General features: G+C 38.3%; 4 protein-coding genes across 5 annotated transcripts in view; 2 read left to right on the top strand and 2 right to left on the bottom strand.

Annotated features, from left to right (window-relative positions):
* The window catches only part of LOC128892414 (N-acetyl-D-glucosamine kinase-like), a 15,984-nt gene extending 14,051 nt beyond the window's left edge, over positions 1-1,933 (top strand). The window contains exons 3-4 of the mRNA XM_054152829.1: positions 134-432; positions 504-1,933. Coding sequence (XP_054008804.1) covers positions 134-432; positions 504-812 — 608 coding nt within the window. The 3' untranslated portion in view covers positions 813-1,933. The remainder of the gene's footprint in view (positions 1-133; positions 433-503) is intronic.
* Positions 1,435-5,435, bottom strand: LOC128890102 (nuclear hormone receptor HR96). Its single transcript, XM_054148319.1, has 5 exons — positions 4,941-5,435; positions 3,396-4,792; positions 3,112-3,328; positions 2,613-3,032; positions 1,435-2,534 (listed from the first exon to the last, which is right to left on the bottom strand). The coding sequence occupies exons 1-5, from the start codon at positions 5,076-5,078 to the stop codon at positions 2,337-2,339; spliced, it is 2,370 nt and encodes a 789-aa protein (XP_054004294.1). The 5' UTR covers positions 5,079-5,435; the 3' UTR covers positions 1,435-2,336.
* Positions 5,436-6,794: 1,359 nt separating this feature from the next.
* On the bottom strand, positions 6,795-16,018 carry LOC128890132 (lymphocyte cytosolic protein 2-like). 2 transcript variants are annotated; one of them, XM_054148373.1, is made up of 9 exons: positions 15,657-16,018; positions 13,754-13,816; positions 13,159-13,217; positions 11,607-12,184; positions 11,176-11,522; positions 10,956-11,097; positions 8,188-8,358; positions 7,777-7,915; positions 6,795-7,630 (listed from the first exon to the last, which is right to left on the bottom strand). In XM_054148373.1, the coding sequence occupies exons 1-9, from the start codon at positions 15,738-15,740 to the stop codon at positions 7,483-7,485; spliced, it is 1,731 nt and encodes a 576-aa protein (XP_054004348.1). In that variant the 5' UTR covers positions 15,741-16,018; the 3' UTR covers positions 6,795-7,482. The 2 variants fall into 2 exon arrangements, with proteins under 2 accessions (XP_054004348.1, XP_054004353.1); XM_054148378.1 differs by lacking the exon at positions 15,657-16,018 and having other exon boundaries at positions 11,607-13,217; positions 13,563-14,207.
* Positions 16,019-16,545: 527 nt separating this feature from the next.
* On the top strand, positions 16,546-18,114 carry LOC128890148 (glutaredoxin 3). The gene is made up of 3 exons (XM_054148390.1): positions 16,546-16,769; positions 17,265-17,898; positions 17,998-18,114. Exons 1-2 carry the CDS (start codon positions 16,720-16,722, stop codon positions 17,884-17,886), a joined length of 672 nt encoding a protein of 223 aa, XP_054004365.1. The 5' UTR covers positions 16,546-16,719; the 3' UTR covers positions 17,887-17,898; positions 17,998-18,114.
* The last annotated feature ends 2 nt before the right edge of the window (positions 18,115-18,116 follow it).

Genomic DNA, 18,116 nt, shown 5'->3' with positions numbered 1-18,116 from the left:
TGTCGCTGAAGTCAACTCGGAGTTGGCTCTGGCTCCTGCGCACCCTTTCAAAAAAATTAAGATAGAATCGGAGGTGCAATTAGTAGCGTGCTAATAGCAAATACAATTTCTAAAATTATAATCAAACTTTCAGCTTACTGGATCGCCCATCGAGCCTGCAAGTACATCTTCGACGACATCGACGGTTTGTGCCAGGCCCCGGAACCAATAAGCTACGCGTATCCCGCTCTCAGGATATTCTTCAACATATCGGATAGGAAGGATATGTTACCGTATTTGTACACGAATTTCGACAAAAGCAAGTTCGCCAGTTTCGCCATGGAGGTCGTGAATGGTTGCGAAAAGAAGGACCCTCTTTGTTTGCACATTTTAAGAGAAAATGGAGTGCTTCTCGCGAAACATATCGTCGCTCTTGCCAGGAAGGCTGGCAATGTACGTCGTCTACTTCGATTCCGTATGTTTAATTTGATGCGTGTGATTCGTAAAATATTGTTGTTTTGTAGGATATCAAGTTACACGAAGGTGGATTGAATGTTGTTTGCGTGGGCTCCGTCTGGAAATCATGGGGATTTATGAAGGATGCTTTCCTGGAAGAAATTCATGATTCGCACGCCATAGATGAACTAACTTTGCTTCGATTAACGGCGTCGTCTGCCATAGGCGCTGGTTATCTCGCCGCGGAAAAAATCGACTGGATATTCACGAAACCTTATGAAAAGAATATTAATGTACTATATCATTACAAGCGCGAAAATTATGTAAAACCCACAATTAAGATAGAATCGGAGGTGCAATTAGTATCGTGCAAATAGCACCAAAGAAAATTTTAATCAGGCGTTATGCATACAATTTCTAAAATTATAATGCAAACTTTTAAAAATTAGCAGATACAACTTTATCCATCGTAATCGTCTTTCAAGAAGATGAAAACAAATGGTTTCCTACAAAGAGCGTATATTTACAATAAAAAATATTTTTTTATACAATATTAAATACTACTACATACCTATTTATTATAATTATATTATAGTAACTTGAAGTAATAAAATCTTGTTATGGTAATAACAGTTGATAATCACGATCAATTATTTCGATAATTAATCTAATAATAAAAATTGAAGTCTAAACATGAAGCTTCTTTAAATAAATTTTATAATGATATTAAAAACAATTTGGGACTGGATGATCTGGGGTTTTTCATTCGTTCTTGGAACTCTAGGATATGCTTTTATCATCCTCGTCAGCTTGGTATTTTTCATTTCATCTTCGTGCCTCGTGCTGTTCGTAATCCTGTATCTGCTTGGTTATAATTTCTCAAGCATCGAAGATGAATGATATAAATGAAGGTATTTCTTTTTAATTCTTCTGGCTCTTATCAAATAAATAGAAAGTAAATTTAAAGAGGCAATGAAATTATCTATTCGAAGTCAAATGTAACAAGTCTTTGAAAAATATATTTCGACACGATATCACAATTGTGTACATTTTAACCATCGTAACGTGGACGCACGCTATGCAGGCCATGTCCCGCATTTTCATTCGTATATTCGGAGCGGTGATGTTTCACAATTTTTATACCAAGGACTGAATTCATGTTCGTTTTTTTATCACTGAGAAATTCTTAATTTGTTTTAAAACAAACAAATGTTTTCTTTTTGCACATATTAACAGGTCGAATATGAACACAGAACTTGGCATAAGTATAACAAATATTTTCTTCAGACGTAACAGTTTAAGGTACTCTCGACAAAATATACATAATGTTTTCAACAATCATATAAGAATTATTATGCTAATACGTGTTTATTCTAGGTACGCGAAGAAAATTACACGAAGCGATACGATATTTTACGCTCATTTAGAACTACAATCTCTACTATTTATAAAATTTTATATATCAATTCAACGATAAAATTAATATCCTTTTCAAAGATAGATTCTATAATTGCCAATAAATGTTTTTACTCTTGAAATAGGAAAAAACTATATTAGAGTACGTAAATATTATTATAGTGTACCTCCATGTACGCGAAGTTTAGTACGAAGAAAATTTTGTTCGTAGTATTATATATCAACATTAGAATTATATAACGATATATTTTATATACATTAGTAGTTTATGTATATTCATGCATATATTCTCAACCACATATTTTAACATTGTAAATTTATGCTGTTAAATTTTTGTATTAATATTTAAATTATTGCTATACAATATTTGTATAAATAAAACAATTCCTAAAACAAACCCATAATAAAGGTTTTTTAAATTTGTTAAGGAAATATGCATTTCTTTTTCTGTATATTGAAATACATGTAAGGATAAAAAAAATCGATCAATGTTTTAAATCAAATATTTCTATAAGAAGTGGCTCTACTCTCGATGGATTTAAATTTAGATACACTCCAACAACTTCGTTGTTTAGTCTGTGAAGATCGGAAATTTTCTGAATTAACTTTAAAAACATAGACTTAGCCTCACAGCCTGGATATACACTTTCCAGATATCGTCTGAGCAAATAATAATAAGAATTCTACGAAAAAAATTCATTATTCAAAATTTGTTTATATTATCATAGTTTCAAACTACAGAAATATTTTAGTCCACTTACTTGCTCCAGTTTGATGACGTCGTTATGCACCACTTTCGGTCTATCGGGTGTAAATAAAGCGATCGCACTTAAAATTAAAATAATATTCTCATCCCTCCATCTTGGATCAAAGCTTCTAATGAACCTTGCATGCTCTGCATACAGATTTCCTTTTACTTCTTTTAATACATCCACTTTTATATTCGACATACTCTCCTGGCTATGTGGTATCCACCACATATCTTTCTCTGCATCATAATTAATAGCAGATCTTAAAATCATCATTTCTGTACAACCTCCTTTCAAAAGAGCTATTTGATCTTCTTGACACATATTTTTGAAAGCATTTATCTTCTTTGCCATTTTTATTAAGCGACGAATGGCAATGGCAGTTAGATTTATAACATCTAATAGGCCTGGATGGGATTGACTGAAATTATTCTAGAAACAAATCGATTTTTATCAATGCCTAAAACAGACCGACTAATCTTGAGGCACGACAAGCATTACTTCGAATTACCTTAAATTTACAGTCTTCTCCAATTAAATTCGTTATGTCTTCGTCTAAAGGAGCTAATAACGCTTTATTGGCTACTATTAATTCGTTCAACTTTGCTCTTTCCGCGTCGTTCAATTCCTTTCTAGATTCCATACCACCAAGAGCAGAATATGCAGAAAACTCTAATTTAATTGCCTCGCAGAGAATAGACTCAATGGAATTTGCAACAATGGGTACCCTAAAAACGAACAAATATTCAATATATTTTATAATGTTGATTTACCTAAAGTTTAATTGCTCTATACCTCTGTACGTCTTGAAGTACATCTCGAGTAACATCTGTTACATTTTTACTCCAGTCATTATTATTACTAGTACTAGCACTAGTATTAGTACTACTATTACTAGCAGGCTCCACATATTGTTTCATGCATTCCTCTTGATTAGAATTTGTGATTAAGTCTGTCAAGATCGGATTTTCTATATGCCTTTGTTTGACTTTAAACGTTTGATTTGATATCTGACTCGAAATATTGGTAAGCTTCAAATCGTCTCTAAATTGTATGTTTGCATCGTTGTCAGACTTTGTCTCTCTTTCAGCAATGGCACTATTCTCGTTAAGGAACTGTGAAATTTGTGGATCCTCTTCTAACTTGCTAACAATCTCTGAATCTGTCATGATCTTTAGAAGTATGTCCTGATTTTGAAATATCTTTGCAATGAAATTGGAATTGTTAAGTAATTTTGTAACTAGGGTCGGATCTTGCATGAATTTGGCAATTAAATTATCTTCCTTTGGACACGATTCCTTGTTTGGTTTTTGACAAACTACTGACTCTTCTGAACAAGTTTGTAAGTTCATGTGCACCTCTGAATTTGGGTCAGCATTTGTTTTTGTACTATGCAATGCATGATTGATGTAGGTGGAATTTTGCATGGGACTCTGGTCAAATTTATGATAACTATCGGTATTGTCAAGTTCAGACGAATATTTTAATGGTTTGTTATTAGTAGAACCAAACTCAGACTTCAAGACTATAACATTCTGCTCTAGCTTGGCCGAACTTACTACAAATTTCTTATTATTCTCTAAATTATGAGACAGAGATTTATCTTTGTCAAAGCTCTGTGAACTCTGTATAAGAGAATTAGAATTAGCTCTCAATCTTTCCATATCAGTTTCATTTTCATCCTGATGCAAAGAAGAGTGATCATAATTGTTGAAATTAGAACTAGAACTATGAGAAGAATCTTTCATCATTTCAAGAGTTTTTGATTCAGTTATAGTTCCATTCTCTGGTGGACTAGAAGGGCTTGGAGCACTAGCAGCTGTTACAGGACTCATACTTTCTGTAACAGTTTGTCTATTTGCATCTAGATCTGTATATTTCTTATCGGGGTCCCAAAAATATGTATCAGATACCGACGATGCAACAGAGTTAATTGACATGGAGGTATCATCAAAGTTGCAATCATCCTGGCAACCTTTCTTCGTCTTTGATGACTTTGCGTTATCCAATGGAGGTCGCTTCTTTGCACGATTTTGCTCTATCTTTTGCCTCTTTAATACTTTGTCCTCCTCTGACATAATATACTCTTTCCTCATGCCGATACTAAAGCACTTGTCCAAGCGACATTTTTGACAGAAACGTCTAGTAACTGGTGTAATATTACAATTCTCTGTGAAGGGGCATCTGAAGTCCTATAAAAACATTGAATATCTTAAATTAGTGTTTATTAAAAGGAAACTTTTCATGCGATACTTGGACATTTCTTTCTCTGTATTCGATTACGTGAAAGAACACGAGAAATAAGATCCATACACGTGAAGCACTTTGAAAATTGATCACCTTATTCTTTAAAGCGTTTCTTCTAAAAAAAGCCTTGCAGCTTTCGCACGATACCGCGTTGAAATTATAACCGAGAGCACGATCGCCGCAGACACCGCAGATCTTGTTCGCCTCTCTCGCCGGTTGTTCATCTTCCATTGCTCACCACGGCGATATCTCGAGCGATTAACAATTCTTATTTAACGCACCATTATTTCCACCTACAACTACGCTCCTGCAACAACTGACTCATGTCAGCGTGTCAGCGTTGTTTATCACACTGCTCGCGAACGTACAGAACGATACATGACAATTCTATCACGACTGTTTACAATTTGAGTATCATTTTCAGTACAACGCACCGGATCCACGAGATGCTATCTCAAAAGCTTCGAGTGACAAGCTAAATGAACCGCTCAATTCAGTCCATCAGTCGCAATCAGTTAACGGAGCGGTGCGTTGCGCACCGTGCGCACAAACCTGTCGTATGTTTCGTTGTCACAAACTCCCTCCCACCACATTGCTGGCGAACAGCAATGTGACGTCACGAAAGTAACCAACTCGAAGGCATCTAGTAAATTTTTGTAGAATTTTAACCTGGGGAGACGAGAAGCCACCGAACGCGCCCCTCGAACCCTATTCTAGCTGTCTTCGACGTTTTCTGTATGTACGTATGTCTTTATTGGGCTTTACTCTACAGTATACATAAGAGTGTAGTGTACGGTGTGTACAGGTGTATGCCGAATGTTGTTTCTAATCTAACCTTAAATGTACAGTGCCGGACGATGGTACATTCAATTTCTGTATCGTTATTAAAACCATAGAATACACGTTATAATTGTGAATATACGAACTAGTATTACACTCTTCTTAACTATTAAAAATATTAAATACAATTGATCTCCAAGGCACATATCCGTATTCTAAAAACTAAATTGCGCCAATACCAGCCGATACTTCGTCCAGCACTGCAAATATCGCACCATCTGTTCGATATCTTCGAGTATCGAATTTCAAGTTTCCGTTACGGGAAACGGCACGAAATACGCGTGGCATTCTTTACTTTGCACGTAGTTCATTTTTCTTCTTTTCAAGGAAATCGTCGTTGCGATGTATGCTTCGATAACTCGAGTAACTATCTCTATGCTCCGTCAATTTTATTGTTTCCCGTACGGATTATCGCATTATATAATTGTTAGAGTAATCAGGCATTATCCCAGTACAACCAACGTATAAATCTGTTCAAACGAATAACGATTTAATATCGATTGTTTTCTTATCGAGAAATGTCAAACACACTGCACATCTTTCATCACGTTGCACACAACTGAGTGGCAATTGTCGAGTAATCGGTTTAAAGTTCACGCGCACACACGTTCACTTCGCGAATTTAATGTCGATTTAACGATAACGTGGCGATGTAAGATGCCGTGAACATATATATACGTACTTGTATTAACGCTAATTGAGACCGTGTAGCTCGACACGCAACAATTTGAGGATCTCGAAGGCCGAAAAGCCGCTGATAGAAGTTTGCTTAATCGATGGTATCGTTATCAATCATTGAACATTTAGATACATACGAGCAGGCGTGTTATAGGCGTGCCCGTGTCACATCGCAACAGGATAGAAATCGATTTCGTAATTATTTATTACTACGAAATAATTCTGAAGCTAACGATTGTGTATTTTAAGTAATAAAATATTTAAAAAAAATCAATCGCTTGAAAAATATGCATGACCTTGACCCTCGAAATCTTGTCCTCGATGTTTTATTCCCCTTGACCTTGCTTATGGTATCTGTATATGCTATTTCAAAGAAATCGTAACCTTGAGATGACTCGCGGGTCAATGGAAGTAATGACACCACCGATATTTACTACAATTTATTTCCTTAAACTTAGACACATGATAGATCAGATAAAACATAGTATAAAAACCATTCTACTTAGAAATTATCAATTACAAATTTTAGAAATATATTTACAAATACAAAGAGAGTGAGTCATGTACATTCGTATGTATATGAAATGACTAATATTTAGAGAATAACATCCGTCACTTAATGCTTCTGAGATTTTAACATTTAGAGTTAACATTAGTAAAAATACAATTTGTAAAGTTCTGTATTCAAAATATACACGTTCAATTCATTTCAATAGAGATCAATTTCCTTTTGCAATACATTATACATTTCCACAGTCACACGTGCTATAATATATGTATATGTATATTATATATATTATATAAAATGCATTTGAATACCGTAAAAATATAAGAAATTAATACTTTAACGCTATACGATGAACGCCCCCAAAAATTGTCATTGGCTGAAATAAACGAACGCGTTAAAGTGTTAATTTTGCGTTCATCCACGGTGTTTGAACAATCTCACAAATAGAAAGGCACCTTTGAAATAAATACATGCGCATTCCCCGAGCTTAAATCTGTTTCAGAATTCTTGGTTAGGCAGTAGTTGCATTGCACAAACTCGTTTTAAGTATTATAGTGCGATCCCTCAATTTAAGAAACGTGCTCTTCTTCTTCTTCATCGTCGCACAATTTACTTGGGCGGTGTGTCAGTCAACTTTGTGCTTCCCATTTGTACACCATTGCTGTGGAGTACCAGTCCTTCTCTGGTGTAAAACATCACGATTTCTTCCACGCTAGAAAACGACTGTTCGTTTGTTTTCGCGGAACCCAATGCGTATCTATCAACAAGACAAACTCAATTATGTCCCATTATTCTTTCGCTAACGTATCAAGCAAACAGTTCTTTTTTTTTTATTACAGGTAAAGTCCTGTGCTCAACGTTCATTCGCGTTGGAAATGTTGAAAAAAATGTTGTCTCCTTTACCTGTTATCGGGCCTCTTCCTGACTGGGACGTTATAAACTCTGTCGTTGTACCAAAGGACCAACGCCAGAGGATTGTTCACGTTTGTCGTAGACGGTCTTAGGAGGAAGTATCCGTCTTGCGGGTTGCCGTAAGTATTTTCTGCAAAGTGCAAGATATCGTTTAAGAAGTCCAACGTTTTAAGAGCAATCACAATGACCTTCCAGTATTGCTTTATGTAGGTCAACTGTGATTGCTCTACAATAAATAGAATTATAATTGCCAAGACAATAAAGCACACAATGCCAACTCAAACTATTATAATTCCAGCATTGCAGTTAGCTTGATCAAAGTCTGAACATTAAATGAAACTATGATTCTACTCCAAGAATCTGAAAAGCATCTTGTAAAGGTCCAAATGATTAAGCACGTACGTTCTTTGATGAGAGCCGTCGCCTGCTCCCTCGTGACATTGTGGAACCAAGGTTTGTCGATATAGGAATGCCTCTCAGGCGGCGGTGGCAGTGGCCGCGTGGCTCTTTCCGACGATAGCGAGGTGTTACTGTTAGAATGAGGCAATGTTGATTTCTTCTCAGGAGATCGTTCTGCAATCAACATGGTTAGACGTACTTATAGTATATTGTATTTAAAAAATGGAGCTCAGGACTCTTTCGTCCACCTTAGAATTTCTACAAAAGAACACCTAAGATCATAATATTCTATTCATTTCACTAACTTGCTAGATTCAGCCGAGCTTGCGTGAGGGTTGCCTGGGTCAGACACTCGGAGAGACTTGCCCGTATCGTGGGGCTCAAGGACACGTTTCTTTTCGGATCGCCAATTATAGTAGCCATTTTTTTTAAAAGTTCCTCGTCAACGTTTTTCACAACACTAAGATCGTACACTAACGTTCACGCGTTTAACAGAAGCACGTGCACCAGCATCTCATCGTCGGATCCTCCTCCGTCCATGATGAAACTTCTGGAGCAAGTGGAACGCCCAACTAGACGTCTGGCAACCCACCAGACGCTACGTGACTAATCAAGCTACTGACTGACGCACAAATATAGCACCAAATAAGAACGGTACGTAACAATGTGCTTTGTTTACTCGCAAGATTACGCGAGAATTGATTTTAAAGATAACGATGATGTATGCACTGTCCACGTGGAGACTAAACAAAACACAGAACTCTACTTGTGATATCTTCAGATAACGCCTGACGATTGGAATAAACCTTAGGTGAACTCTGCTGATACAAACTATCGAGCTGGCCAAGCCAAACTCTTTATCTGAGGCTTTGCGTTTCGGTACTGAGTTTAAAATATGAAGCAGAAGATTATGTGATCTTTAATTCATGTCTAGACGGAGCAAACAATTCAATGAGACTCGCGACTTCATTGGTTAACTCTAACTGAGCAAGTAAACATCAAGTGTTTACAGATTCAAAGATGCGAATTGTCTATGGAACGTTATCCAGACAACAATCTTAAAGCGACTTTTGCATCTTCTAATTACGAGTCTAAACTATGAATAGGAGTTGCAAGGCTTCTAAACTACTTGGATCTTCGCGATGCTTGTACGGCTTCTGGAGGAACGATTCGAACCGACCCGACCGCGGCGAAATCACTGCACAGACTGGTATTTAATTTCAGAACGACGTGAGCTATAAAGATTGCCATCCGTTGGTCTCTCAGCATGGGGCACGTAGGCTTCTCTCGAAACGTAAAAATACATTAGTCAGAGAGCGTTTATTCTGGGGGTTGTTTGAGTCACTATCAAGCCTCCAATTTAGGAAGAAAGTGCGGTAAATATTTGGTCGGGGATTCTACGTTTCAGTCCCGAGACCAATGCCGCCGGATGAAGCGTGTAAACTAGTGGTTTCCAAAGTAGAAAGACGCTTGAGTCTTCGAAAATATTGCGAGGTATAAATTTAAAGAAATATTTCATAATTCCTCCAAGATGTTCACTTTTATAATTTGTATTATTTTTCTAATTTTACTTCATCGAAAAAGCTTGATTTTGCATAATATTTGTGTTTGAAGAGGACCCTTGGGTGTTGGAAACGTTTACTGTTTACTTCTTAAGATCTATAAATACTCCACTGTTGTTATTTAAATCAAAACAAACATTAACAGCACAACCTTTTTTTTCAGAAAAGGCGCCTTCCAAGAAGTTTGCTACGTAAAGGTATTCATACACAATTAATACTACGTTTTACTTTTAATTCACTTTCACCACAAGGAAATGCTAATATTAACCGTGTGTGGGTACCTTAAGAACTGTTTGTACCTGGTGGCTCGGGCGGTTGGGAATAGCAACACCTAGAGAGTCCCCTCTTGATCCTCACTATCATATCGGACACCTCATCGGCCAAACGGGCACCTAGACCACCCACGAGCTGTTTGCTCAGTCTTAGATAAAAACAGGAACACATTCCATCACACTGTTTCCGCTTCAGTTTCCCGACGATAAAGTAGCGGCTCTCTGTCCTGGCCGTTCGATCAGCTTTTGGACAGGGAATATGATTTCCCGATCCTCGATCGACGATTTTAAACCGTTCCGTTTGTTTTTGTCGGTGCTCATGGTACGTGACTCAGCGTTACTAACTTAACGATATTTAATTGACCTGCCGTATTATTTCGCTCGATTAATCTCAAATATATTAACAGGATCAGGGATAAAGACACCCCTTATCAATTTTTAGAACAAATTTCTCGTGTTATTTATGTCTTAGTTTTACTCTTTTTTGCTGTTTAATTTTACACAGACCGTTTAAATGTACGCCGAAATGACGCGAAATAAAGGGGACGATAGTTCGTTCATGACTGGCTACAATTGCATTCGCGCATCAGATTGCACGAACGCCAAACATTTGCCACACAGATGTTTATGGGAAGTTGGGCCACCGGACCTTTTTATTTTCTCAATTTTCACGCAGACTAACCTTTTTGCTGACCCTCGCAACACGTTGCATTCTCCCATAGAACGTCCTCCGCTTAATTTCCGTTTTTTTTTCCTTACAGCTTTTCTCCCATCAACGTAACAGTTTTATTATATCATGGGAATCGGTTTGTCAAACATTTACAGGACGATTCCTCTTATATATCTCCTCTACCTTTTGCAACATACATCCCGAATCATCCCGTACAACATTCGATTCGCCAGGTCGCAAAAGAACGATACGAAGAAGTATACTAACCCTTTGACTTGTCCATGCTGGACCAACTTGAAGTTGGAGAGGGACTAGCCGACGATTGGGCAGGTTTCGCCAGGAGTAGTGGTGGTGATACTGTATTCAACGACGTCTGGGTGGAGTTCAAGTAGTACCCGTTATCATCTGGCTAAAAGAATCGTACAGGATTATTTAATTGTTTTATATGAACATCATTGGATCGATACTAGAGTGTTTTATAACTTACTGTCTCTGTAATCGACTCGTAAATTTCGCATTGTAACTCCTCGTCCTCAAAACTGCTAATACTCGGCGGCTGATAAATGCTTTCAGCAGAAGTCTGGCGACCACTTGTTAGCGATTGCTTGCTAGTCGCGCTCAACATGCTTCTCTTCTGATTCTGCTCAATAATTTGTTCGTCGAACGACTCGTATTCGTCCTCGCTTTCCTCCGTCTGCGAAGGTAAATTGGCAACGAGGTCGAGATTCCTCAAAGTGGCTGGAGGTTTCGTTTGATCCTTGACGGATCTCTCGATGATCACTGTCTGATCTCTAGTCTTCTTTGGTTCGGGTGGCGGAGGCACGGCCATTCTCTCTGAAACGTTCAATCGTTACTTTCAGTTACTTGCCTTTTTTAGGAGCTGGAATTTATTTATAGCTTTATAGGAAGTTCACTAACTTTGCGTTTGACTAGGAACATTCGCTTTCGCCTTCGAAGCATGGTGCAAGAACGATTTCTGCGGCTGGCCGCGTCCCGGAGACGTGACCTCGATCCTCCTAGCTTGGAGGGATTCAGGTTTCGGTACAATCATGGGTTTCTTGCTATTCCTGAGTTGCAATTGCTCCTTGAGCTGCTCAGCCAAGGACTTCTCGATTTGGCTATGCAATCTGGATGGGTTCTTCGCGACCGCGGTCCTCGATTCCTGACAATTTGCATAGGTGTTTTCGTCATCCTGTATTGGGTCGCAATTGGCGTATGTTCCTTCATCCTTTTGGTTGGGGGCCGCCCTTACTCGCGTGTCTTTTCGTTTAGATCCTGCAGCGTCTCGAGACAACCTTTGGCTAGCTCTGAAACCAGGGTTTAAATGCATTTTTTGGTCTTCCGACAAGACCTCCTCGTTGGTGTCGTCTTCAAAGTCGGTGCCCCAGGATCCAGTGTCGCTGAAATGATCCTCGTGGCCGTGCAATTCAGGATTCTTCTCTTCCACGAATTTCTCCGGTGTTTTCCTTACTTCCTCTATGAACGCCCAAAGGCTCCTGGTCGGAAGCGACAACATTGTCAAATTATAAATCTGGTAATAAACGAGTCTGGTGAGGTCTGCGTTACAACAATGGATTACACATTCGGTAAAGGTATTCATGATCATCTTTTCCTAAGTGAAACCTCGATCCCTTTATCGTTTCGAGTGACATGCAAATGTGATCGCTGTATTGTCAAGTGGAATTTCCTTAATAAACGAAGACGATAAATTTCCTGGCGTCAGCGCGATGTTGAACGATCGAATTCGTCCCACGCGATAGAATTACGTACGTGTGGCATAACCAGCATCGAACAACCTAAGGATGCCCAGCGTGGCCTTCGGAATTGCTGGCCACAGCATATTTCGACTTTGCGCGAGCCATTGAACTGGTCTTTTGATATGCGTACTGCGTCTCGCGGTGCTTTCTGTAGGCATCGTCGCTCGCCAAATTTCTCTACAGCCACAAGCTACCATTAGAATTCCTTGACAATCATCTTAAACATTACAGCTCGATTAATGAATAAAACAAGAAGTCAAAGTGTACATAATAATATTTTCGAAAAGCAGCGAACGATTCGAGTTATATTCTTGGAGATAACAAGAATTTTAAATTAGCTTCTATTTTTACCGAGTGCCTAATTTACAGAGCGATAGAGCCACGATTAGGGATGGTTTCAGATGGTTCCCTGAGGTTCTGGAGTTGGATAAAACGTTGAGCGTTTCCATGCGTATGAGTAATTGCTGGAATTGAGGTGACCACGCGATTCGAAGGCGTGTCTCGTGAAGATTCTTCAAGACCGTATAGAGGAACCGTTAGACCGTGACACGGACTTCGTAATCCTATTTCTCGTGAACGAGACCGTGCTGTACACACACTCTCTAGCATAACGTGATACGACTCAAGGCGAATATACCAAATATCGACGAATGAAATTTTGCAGTCGAGCGCGGCTACGTTTACCTCAGCTCAGGGCATTTTGTTTTCCTTACCATATCAACGGACGCGTGAGGTCACTCTTCCACAGCGCCAGCTGCCCTTCCGTCAATTGCTGGAATAATTACAATCAATTAAGAGAAGCATAATAGCGCACGCGTCGGTTTGGCCGAAATACGACCCACAAGTTATGAATGGAACGCGCTACATTATCTTTCAACGTTTCCACCGTTTGTGGACATTATTTTATTGCATTCAATGTTGATCGCCTTGTATAAATAGATTCTGGATTAAAAAGTAAATACAAAATGTAGAGTGACATTTTTAAAACGAGGCTTCGTTATCGAGAAAAACGCCCACAAAAATTCTTCAAGGCGCGCTCTGGTACTCCACACGCCTCGAACATCTTCAGAGTCGATTTTTCAAAAAACGCAGCCTCGTATAAAAATGATATAGTTACCTGTTATTCGAATTACGCTTTGCTCGTCCTTTGTTATGCACACAGCGGGATACTATCAGTGTCTGTTTGCAACCACGTGCGAGACCGTGATGTCAACAAACCCGCGAACGGTGAAAACGATATTCACGATCAACGAAGCGCGAAGAAAATTTAGTCGTTGGAGGAACTTTAGTTTGAAACGATTTACTCACCAATAACTCATTCCCGTCGATCTGTCGCGTCGCTATTGCTTTGCAACATTCCTCCAAGCCGTTCTGCAAAACGAGGATACTAGTGTAATCAAACAGGATGCGTAGCAATCATAACGCGTGCATGCGATCATTTGCCGGATATTACATATCTCCAACAAATATCGGTGGAATTTATAGTTGTTACAGACATGGACATATTCAGGGATAGGCGTAAAACGACTAACAATCTAGTCGTTGTTTCTAAATTAATAATAACAAAACATTGTAATTCGACCTTCCAAATTGGAAGTTGAAGAAATAGAGTTTTAGAATGTTTCCCAGTGCGTGACAGATTCAGAAGCTACCATTTAGCAGAATTAGACATAATTTCGAAGGCTATAATTATGACAAGTATGACAATTTTCGTTTAGCTTCCAATTTCGGGAACATCGATAACAAAAGAATAGAGTCATCTAGCGAAATACAGGATGTCCCAAAAATGTTGTAACACCTTGAGAGTTGATTCGGGAGGTGATTTGAAACAACTTTTTTCTTAGCGAAAATGTTATCCGAGGCTTCGTTGAGAAGATATTAACGGAAAACACTGACCAATCAGAGCGCGAGTATACTGGTGGAGCGGCTGCGGTAGCGTATGAGCGCGGCCGCCTAGTGCGTAGCGTACGCTCAACCGGCATACTCGCGCTCTGATTGGTCGGGGTTTTCCGTTAATATCTCCACAACGAAGCCTCGGACAACATTTTCGCTAAGGAAAAAGTTGTTTCAAATCACCTCCCGAACCACCCCTTTCAATGTGTTACAACATTTTGGGACACCTTGTACAGCGATCCCTTTGTTTGAACGATTACATTTTATCAATTGTATGACAAAACAGATAGAGAGTTTTCGTTTAGCTCCCAATTTCGGGAACATCAATAACAACAGAATAAAGTCATCTAGCGACATATAGCGATCCTTTTATTTGAACGATTCTATTTTAATAGTTCTACGAAGTTTTATCAGTTCTATGAACTGATAGAACATAATAGAATAGATAGAGATATTTTTCTTAAGGTGGGAGAAGAAGAAAGTGACGCATGGTTGCGGGAACCTCGTATATCTCTTTGCATAGTTCGCTAAAAATATACGCGTGAACCACCGTTCGTTCACATGCGTCGTGCATAGCGCTTGGCATTCCAGATTTCTCATTGTTTGACATCCAGTCCGCGGAGTGTACTAACCGATTATGTGACCACACTGTAGGGTCTATATAACTGGCGTGATCCATCCATCGATCGTTTCCTTACCGATCGATGCAAATAATTTCGGATTTCGATACGTCGATTTCCCTTTAGCATCAACCATACATAAACTATGACTCGAACCATGCATGTATCGAATTAGCAAAGAAAATCGATGACAGTAATTGAAACCTTAATAAAACACCAGTCAAGATAAAACATCCCCAGGATCAATTTCAATAGGGTAACAGCACCCCATAAACTCACCACAATCTAATGACAAAAAGTATTTATTTACTTGTTGTTTCTAGATGGCAGACATGGTCAAATTCTTATACAAATCAAAATTTCGAATAATGGATAACTGTATACGACGAATATACAAGACACTGTAGCGATTTATTCGATCGAACAGTTATTCAGAGTAACTTATATTCTCTCAACGTGAAATCTCATCTCATTTATTCAATTCAAATCGTAATTATTATTAAACTGATAAAGTAAAACGACTTTACGACGTCTGGATGAGTATAATGATAAGTATTTTGTCCAGCTGTGGCTAGATGGAGCCTGAATAGAAATCCAACATCTTGGCGAAATTTTTTCCGAATTCCTTTTATCTCGATCTAGATTTCGATAGACGAGAGATCATTGGACGATGTCAAGGGTCGCCAGAGTTTACTCACCTTTCGTAGCAGGCACAACACGTCACTGGTAGTCCAATTGGAGATGTCCTCGAGGGCATTGATCTGCGACAACTTTTTAAACATTGCACCCGCGTGTTCGCGCGCCCGCTAAAAAAAATGATCGCACGTGTTCACCGCCCGGTTCGCATCTGCATCTGGTTTTTGTTGGGCGAGGTGTCTTGACAACCCTCGCCGCTTCGTATCTTTCCTCTCCCCCCAGCCCTTCGTACGATGACGTACACGCGATCAAGACAGTTCCGCAAGCCGACACGGCCAACTGTTCGTCGCGACTGCGATTGGTCACTTTCTTACAGTGCACCTGTTCCACCAAACGAAATCTACGTTAGCGACACTCTCACCGTGGATCCTCCTCTTCCTTCATCGGTTATCAAACGCATTCCAACGCCAATTCTATTTTAATAGTTCTACGAAGTTTTATCAGTTCTATGAACTTTCTATGAACTGATAGAACATGATAGAATAGATAGAGACATTTTTCTTAAGGTGGGAGAAGAATAGAATTGTTTCTTTGTCAGTCTACAGGTGTACATTTACACTTAATTCATTGAATTAAAGTGTTTCTTGACTATCTTCATGAAGATAGCACAATAAACGCTTTGACTATAGTCGAATTACAGACATTATGATTAAAGATGCGCCTTTAAATTAAATCGCAAAAGTAGCGTAAAATGGACCAGCAACATCTATGAACCTGATATTTAAAAATTTGTTCAGCATTCGAAAATTCGATTCTTGTAATCTTTTTTTAATCTTTTTCGAAACAGCCAATGATCAATGCAATTTTAGTCATGTGACAAGCTCTGTTTACATTCAACTTCGTCTTCATGAAACGTTCTATGTAAAAATTTGGCGAACATCTGCGCCGAAGCAGTAGCTCTGCACTTGCTATACAGAACTGTACAGAACCTAACAGAACCTCCATGAGAGCAACGTTAAAAGTCGCGTACACGCCGTAACAGCAAGTGGAGAGCTATCAAGAATTTTTATTCATTAAAAACGTGTGTTTAAAGAATCTCTACAAGGAAAACATTCCTGTGACAGAATGGCTGTCACCGATCTCAGTTCCCAGCTAGAATATGAAGATTGCATTAAGTGAGTAATCGTTGTATATTTTAAAAGTTCGATCTATAGAAAGACGATAACCTCATCTTTCTTCGCTTGACGTATATATAGCTGTATACATGTAATCCCAAATGCCTCGAAACAGTGATTTTATTTTTTACGATATTTACAACAGTTTTGTATTTCTTCGTAATCAATAATAATTAACATTCATGGATAAAACTTGTAATGTATAAAAATTATAAACTTTTACTAGTTTAACATGCAATGTCTTTTCATTTTGAAAAATATTTATTTTCATCTCTAAATCGTCGATCAATATTTTTATTCAGATAAGAGATTTGCATATCTCCGTCGATGTTTCTTGTTTCCTTTTTGTTTGGATATTCCCCTGGGATCAAGAGTCACAAGTCTTTTACGACATAGTTTTGTGATAACATAATAAGGCTTTAATGTGTATTCTTATGTATATATAGAGCATGCGGAAAGTCTGCAAGTTTCAAAAACATTTCTTTATTGTGTTAGGTCACAGGATCTCTCTGTTATTCATTTCTATGCACCATGGGCTGATCAGTGTTCCCAAATAAATGATGTGATCAGCGAAATGAGCAAACTACCCGAGTGTAAGGGAGTTAAATTTGCTAAGATTGAGGCTGAGAAGGTACCAGAGGTGTCTTTGAAAGCTGGTATTACTGCTGTACCAACAGTCATTCTGGCAAGAAACAGCACTATAGTAGACAGAGTGGATGGAGCTAATCCCTCTGCTATAGCAGAGAAAGTAAAGAGCCATTCTGCCAGCAAAAATTCTATTCCAATTGATGTCTGTAAATCGCAAGTGAATCTTGAAGATAGGCTAAAAAACTTGATAAATCGAGCACCTTGTATGCTATTCATGAAAGGAAATCCTACCAATCCACGCTGTGGATTTTCTAAAACAATAGTCGCACTCTTAGATTCCTATAAAACAGATTATCAAACGTTTGATATTTTGCAAGACAATGATGTCAGAGAAGGACTTAAGAAGTTCAGTAATTGGCCGACGTATCCACAGCTCTACGTGAACGGAGAATTAATCGGTGGTTTGGATATCGTAAGAGAAATGAGCGAATCTGGAGAATTAGAAAGCATGCTGCCTAAGAAGAGTTAATGTATAAGTAAAGTTAGTTGATGATAGTACTGTTCACAGTTTGTATTGTAACAAATATTATTTAATTATAGGGAACTTTAGTTAATAAATATAAGATAATTTTTTTTCCAGATGTTAAGGAAGGCTGGTGACTATTTTAATATCGTTGCTCTTAAATTATTTTCTATCAGTTGTAAAAACTTTGGTCATTTCATCCTCTGAAATATGTAATAAATTAAATTACCCACATA

The sequence above is a fragment of the Hylaeus anthracinus genome, unplaced genomic scaffold (assembly GCF_026225885.1).
Source record: "Hylaeus anthracinus isolate JK02 unplaced genomic scaffold, UHH_iyHylAnth1.0_haploid 0, whole genome shotgun sequence".
Lineage (NCBI taxonomy): Eukaryota > Metazoa > Arthropoda > Insecta > Hymenoptera > Colletidae > Hylaeus > Hylaeus anthracinus.
Note: the sequence above shows the minus strand (reverse complement) of the source record. Positions and strands in the feature narration are given on the sequence as shown.